Raw genomic sequence first — 6,972 nt, 5'->3', positions numbered from 1 at the left:
ACGGGCTGAGCTGTTTGTAACATCATAGATTAGCCACCTTGTTATCAGACTTTGAGCTTCTGAAAGCCGACTTCAGACTCCACCCTCCCCTTTCCATGTTACATTTGTAGCTCACAGCTGCTCATACCTATCTTCTCCCTCAGGTGTGTATATAACAAGCCAGCTGGCAAGGGGAGTCAGAGCAGATTTTTGTGGGTGACTGACTGCTCTCCCATACTCCCAGCATTATTGGAATAAACGCTCATATATGACTCAACCCTGTTTCTGCTTAATTGGCTCAAGTGGTGATAGGCAGCCCAGACCCCTTGGTTGCCCAGTTACACAACAAGTAAATAGTGATTACAGTATTTTTTATATTTTTTATTGATTTTAGAGAAGGGAGAGGGAGAAATAGAAACATCAATAATGAGAGAGAATCATTGATTGACTACCTCCTGCATACTCCCTACTGAGGATCGAGCCTGCAACCCAGGCATGTGTCCCTAATCGGAATCGAACCCGGGACCCCTCCGTCCACACGCCGACATTCTATCCTCTGAGCCAAACCAGCTAGGACGTGATTACAGTATTTTTTAAAGTTTATCCATGCACCACCTAAAATCATCTTGCATCCACGTGATTTGCAAACCACACTAGGGAGACCCTGGTGTACACATCTGGAGGCCTTGGGGCATCTCTCCTAGTTTTGAAAGTAGCAGATTTTATAGTCAAGGTTATACTTCCACTAGAGGCCCAGTGCATGAAATTCGTGCACGGGGGGCGGGGGGTCCCCTCAGCCCAGCCTGCACCCTCTCCAATCCAGTACCCCTTGGGGGATGTCTGACTGCCTGTTTAGGCCTGATCCTGGGGATCAGGCTTAAACCGGCAGTCGGACATCCCTGTCACAATCCTGGACCGCGGGCTCCTAATCGCTCACCTGCCTACCTGCCTGGTCACCCCCAACTGCCCCCCTCTGCTGGCCTGGTTGCCCCTAACTGCCACTCCCACCAGCCTAGTCGCCCCTCACTGCCCCTCTTGCCAGCCTAATCACCCCCAACTGCCCCCCCTGCCAGCCTGGTCACCACCAACTGCACCCCTCCCTGCCAGCCTGGTCGCCTTTCATGGCCCCACTGCTGGCCTGGTCGCCCCACGCAGCCTGCTGTTCAGTCATTTGATCATCCCTCACTAACCCCCCTGCTGGCCTGGTCATAGGCAGCCATCTTGTGAGTGTGTGAGGGTCAATTTACATATTACCTCTTTATTATATAGGATTACTGCATTTGAATCAACATGTTTTAGTTAACCAAGAAGCTGGTCCCCTAGACGGAGACAATTCTCTGGTTTTGAGAATTTAGAAAATATATTGTTTCAAGGGCTATTTCAAGAAGATAGAGACTTCCTTAGGCGGCGGCCATGGCGGGACAAGAGGATCCTGTGCAGCGGGAAATTCACCAGGACTGGGCGAACCGGGAGTACATTGAAATCATCACCAGCAGCATCAAGAAAATCGCGGACTTTCTCAACTCGTCCGATATGTCTTGTCGTTCAAGACTCGCAACACTAAATGAGAAATTGACAGCCCTTGAACGGAGAATAGAGTACATTGAAGCAAAGGTGACAAAAGGTGAGACCCTCACCTAGAACTGTGCCAGACTGCTGCTGGGAAGTTGCTTTACAGAACACAGGCCTACGTGGGAAAGGTCCCAGCAGCCTTCCACTCCTTCTCTCTCCTTAAAGAGCAACAGGGCTTATTCTTGTTTTTCTTTCTTCAAAAATGTGCCTTTTGGGCTCTGCCATGTTCATCTGGCAGTGTGATATGGCATGTGGGGAGAAGTCCAAGGGAACTCTTGAAAACATTAGGCATTTTACCTTTTCAGTAACATTTTGTAAAACTACTTGTCAATGTATTTGAAGCACTCAGAGCCAAAAGCCTGGGACTTTTTATTAAGGTCCTTTCCACCTCTCTCTCTCTCTCTCTCTCTCTCTCTCTCTCTCTCTCTCTCTCTCTCTCTCTCAGATTTTCCTTACAGTTCTCATTGCCTCTGCCTTGATTCTATAAACAGTCTTTTCTCCTCCCTACCTTTGTTGGGAGGTAGCAGACAGTCCTGGCTGAGAGACTCATGCCCTGGCAAGGTGGCTGCCAGAGAATGTTGTTGCTAATCCACCAGTTTTTTGGCCTTCTTGGGAGGTCAAGGCCAGGTCCCCACTTGGCTTGAAGGGACATTTTTAAATTTTTCTTTCTGTCATTTGGTGTGTTTGCCTCTGATATTTCCCTAATAAACTCCTCAACTATTAAAAAAAAAAAAAAAGAAGAAGAAGAAGAAGATAGAGGAGTCCAAGCTTATTTCATGATTCCTTGTTTCCTGAAATCAGTAGCTGTGTAAGTACTGGTCTCAGCAGGGTTGTGTTTGGGGATTTATTGTCTTATCTCCATAGAGAAAACCAAAAGATCATAAGGTGGATTTGCAATTTAAAACAAGTCATTCGATAACAGTGGACATTGTGAAACTCCATTTTGAGCACAAAGGCGGGATTCCAGAGAGCACTATAAAGGGAGCCCAGAGTAAGCCAACATTTCAATCCAGAGAAGAAAGGAAAGGAGAAAATTATTCTCAGCAGCCTTTCTGTGGCCTAGACTTCCATGTGAATGCAGGTTGTGTAGGGGCAGAAATAGAATATCGGGGACCAGCTACAATTGTAAGAAATAGTAATCATGCTCTGTTAACCATGACGGTTCTGTTCTCATTAGAGAAAGCACGTTTTCACCTGGCTGGGAGTTGTACACCCTGGGACATGAGAGCTAACATCGGAATGCTGTCCATCTTCCTGTCCCAGCCTCCTGGCTGGAACAATCTAGTCCCAGAGGCACCTGATCTGTACAACTCCCAGCCCCTATTACCTGTAATCTGGTCCTGGGGTGCCTGGATGCGCCCGCCCTCTGTGACCCTCACCCCCAGCCCGCATGACTTGTAACCTGTGATGATTATCCCATGCCCACTTTCCCATACCTGTAATTCCCACTTTCCCACGTAATCTTTGTCCTTCTACACAATTTAAGCAGCTGGCTTATGGGGGACTGGAGAGCAGATTTTAGTGGATGACCTGCTGCTCTCCCTTACTACCGGCATTATTGGAATAAACACTCATACATGATTCAACCCTGTCTCTGCTTAATTGGCTCAAGTAGTGACAGGCAGCCCGGATCCCTTGGTTGTCCGGTTACAGTTATATAAACCTGAGTTTTTCCATTTGAGATAATATTCAGAAGACCTTACTCTTCTAAATGCACAGACTTGAGCTTTTTCTAAAAAGTATAAACTGGATAATGGAAACTAAAGATCTCAGGGAAGACATTTTTATTGATTTTTTTTTTATTTAGATGCTTTTTTGCTCCAAAATATTAAAAATTACAATTTATCAAAAACATAAGGGGAAACTGTCATAAGTGAAGAATTATCAGATGGTAAAAATCAATTATCACACGGGCTTGATGCAAAATATTATAAAAGATGCATAAGAGCAGATGCTGTGCTTGGAAACATCTCAATAAGCACATTTCCATAAACACATATGGTGCAGGAGCTTTCACATCCATACCTCAGTGTTTGTACTGAGGTAAATAATTCAAGATGGTGTAACCAGCATGAAAAACACTTTAAGTAAATGGGACCATTGCTATGACAAATAACCTAAGCAAAAGAAATGACGACAACAAAAACAACCATTTAGACAGAGGAGGTGGGGAAGGTCTCAAAAATAAAATGTTTGCCCTGACCGGTTTGGCTCAGTGGATAGAGCGTCGGCCTGCAGACTGAAAGGTCCCAGGTTCAATTCCGATCAAGGGCATGTACCTTGGTTGCGGGCACATCCCCAATAGGGGGTGTGCAGGAGGCAGATGATCTATGTTTCTCTCTCATCGATGTTTCTAGCTCTCTATCCCTCTCCCTTCCTCTCTGTAAAAAAAAAAAAAAAAAAAAAAAAATCAATAAAAAGAAATAATATTAAAAAATAAAATGTTTAGTATTTTTTGGAAAAAAATCAAAGCACACGATGTCATTAACCAGTACCTCATGTTTCTACCAACAAATATAGCTTAAAGAAAAGACCCAAACTTGCATGTATGAATGATTGTTGGCCTTCAAACAGTATTTTTTTATCTTATTTTTCAATTACAGTTTACACTCAATATTATATTGTTTTAGTTTCAGGTGTATAGCATAGTGGTTAGACAATCATATACTTTATAAAGTGGTTCCCTCAGTATTGTAAGTACCCACTTGGCAATGTATGTAGTTATTGAAATATTGTTGACTATATTCCCTTCGCTGTACTTTACATCCCCATGATTATTTTGTGACCACCAATTTGTACTTCTTAATCCCTTCACCTCTTTCACCCAGCCCCCACTTCAACAGTATTTGTCATTATATGACTCAACATCCCCCAATACCGACATACAGATGCTTGTAAAATTTCTCTGCAGAATCTCTTCAGAGGCTGACCAGAAAATGTGTTCCTTTACCTATTTTTTATTCTTTATTTTGTTTTACTTTTTCCATCACCATTTATCCCCTCTATGCCCTTTTCCACCCCTCCCCATCCCCCACCCTCACAATCACCACTCTGTTGTCCATCGCCATGAGCTTATTCTCTTTTTGTTCTTTTACGTTTTAACCACTATTAGGTTTTCATGATGTGCATTGCCTGAATGGATAGCAAGGCTTTGGAGGGTCAAGGATGAGCAACACCAGATGAAATGTATTGCTTTGCCAGAAACACACATTTTTAAGAGGAGACAGGCAGCTTTCCCACATGCTTTTAGAAGGAAGGAAGTGGGGATGGAGGGGAAGGGCCCACTGGAGGAAAAGTTGGAAAATGAGAACGAAACCGTGGTGTTACTTATTCCACTCCCCTTTCAGAAACTCAAAGCAGGTGTCAACGTACTAAGAGCTTTATGGAGACACTGCAGGAAAGAAACCTGTTTAACCTGGTTTAACATATCCTTTCCCAAACTGTCTTGACTGTAAATCCCCTTCTTCATATAACAATATCAATTCTCCGGGATGTGTTTTGGGGGATGTGTTTTGGGGGCTCTGAGGTGGCCCCCAGTGATTCTCACCTCCTGGGATTCCCACCCTGTGCAGTCCCCTCCCACATTTAATAGAGCTGATTTGTATAATGAAAATGATATCGCAAACACGATCCAGTGTGACTTCTGAGGCTGGGCCATTAAAACACTGTGACTTTCCCTTTGTACTCCTGGATGCTCGCCTGGGAAAAGCCAGCCACCCTGTCCTAGAGGGCACTCAAGCTGCCTGTGGGGCAGCCTGCATGCGGAGGAACTGGGCACCGCGTGGATGAGCCGATGTAGAAACTAATCCTGCAGCCCAGTCAGAGGACTCCAGGCCCAGTTGACATCGTGACTGCAACCTCAGGAGACACCCTGAGCCAGAACCTCCCAGCTAAGCCAGCCCTGAAGTTCAAACCACAGAGACTATTGAGAGCACAAATTTTCTTGTTAAGTCACTAAGTTTGGGGGTAACTTGTTGTGCAGTGATAGATAACTAGTACGGGGAATAGTAAAGCACTTGCTATCAGTCCTTTTGGCTTGTCATTTAACCCTCATCAAGCTGTAGTGTATAATATGTTTTTACACGATTCTACCTCTCTAGACACAGTTAATGGGTTAAGTGATGGACTCATACCTAAAGCCCCAGCCGGCAGCCAGGGAAGGGAGGCCCTGGCCCCGGCCAGCCAGGTCTAGGGACCCTACCCATGCACTTCGTGCACCAGGCCTCTAGTCTTCAATATATGGCAACCAAGTTCAACCTTTAAGGTTGACTCCACTCCAGCCATTCAGAAGGAGAAACTAGCAGGTAGAGAGCCACCCACTCCTTGGCTGTATTTCAGCAGATATCCATTATCTACGGCTCAACCAGATGTCCTAACTATGGTAATATCCTACGTTCCCCAGAACTCACTCTCCATCCAGATGCCATACTTCCCAGAAGGAGATCCTGGAACCCTCAGGAACACAGAAGCTGAACATGACTCAGAAATCTGTTTGGCTTATCTTTTGAGAGCTTTGCAACAATGGCTGTGCTTGCCACTCAATTGTCAAAAACATAATGTATTATGTAAAGGTGCATGAAGGTGGTAAAAGTATAAAGCAAAGCAAGGAATAATTACCAAAAAAAAAATAGAGTGGTTACCTCTTGAGGAAGAGGGTGGAGAATGTGAATGAAGCAGAATACACAGAGGAATTCCAAGTTCCTGGCAATGTTTTGCTTGTTAACCTGGGTAACAGGTACACAGGTGTCATTTTACCATTGCTCTTTAAACTCTGCATATATGTCTTATACAACCTTCTGTGTGTGTTATACTTCACACACAAGTGCTTAGTACAGGTAGTGTTAGACATAAAACTACAAATTAAGTTTTCATCCTGACTGCTTTGCCCTTGAGTTCCTTTCCTTAGAACTTTAACTAGAGTGTTAAAAGTACTGGGAAATGGGGTGGGTGGGTGGGAGGTAATCAACCAAAGACTTTGTATACATATAAGCAAAACCGATGGACACAGATAATAGGGTGCTGAAGGCTTGTGGGGGGAGGCGGGGGGAGCAGGGCAGGGCAGGGGGCAGAAGCAGGCTGGAGGGGTCAATGGGGGAAAGAGTGGGACATATGTAATACTTTCAACAATAAAGTAATTTTTTTAAGTACTGGGAAATGGAGTCCCTAAAAATTGGGAACACTTTAGAGTTTCCATTAGTGGGGAAAAGGTGGAATATTCAATAAACAATACTAGATGGAATTCATGCCCCAAACATTACACCAAAATAGATTCCAGATGGATCAAGATTTCTATGTGAAAAATTGAAAACCTGAAAGTAAAAGAAGAAAATATGGGAGAATTATTTTATAACCTGGGAGTAGAGGAAACCTGCTGCAACCTTTTGCATAGAGGATTCAGGATCTGGAGAAGGGGCCAAGCAC

The 6,972-nt window shown here is 44.3% G+C and overlaps 1 protein-coding gene across 1 annotated transcript; it reads left to right on the top strand.

Annotated features, from left to right (window-relative positions):
- Window positions 1–1,392: 1,392 nt before the first annotated feature.
- Window positions 1,393–1,688, top strand: LOC307101930 (protein BRICK1-like; the record flags this gene model as incomplete). The annotated part of the gene is made up of 1 exon (XM_079775439.1): window positions 1,393–1,688. One exon carries the CDS (start codon window positions 1,393–1,395, stop codon window positions 1,618–1,620), a length of 228 nt encoding a protein of 75 aa, XP_079631565.1. The 3' UTR covers window positions 1,621–1,688.
- Window positions 1,689–6,972: the final 5,284 nt, after the last annotated feature.

Source organism: Cnephaeus nilssonii (assembly GCF_951640355.1).
Source record: "Cnephaeus nilssonii genome assembly, chromosome: 6".
Lineage (NCBI taxonomy): Eukaryota > Metazoa > Chordata > Mammalia > Chiroptera > Vespertilionidae > Cnephaeus > Cnephaeus nilssonii.
This window is presented reverse-complemented; position numbering and strand designations above follow the sequence as displayed.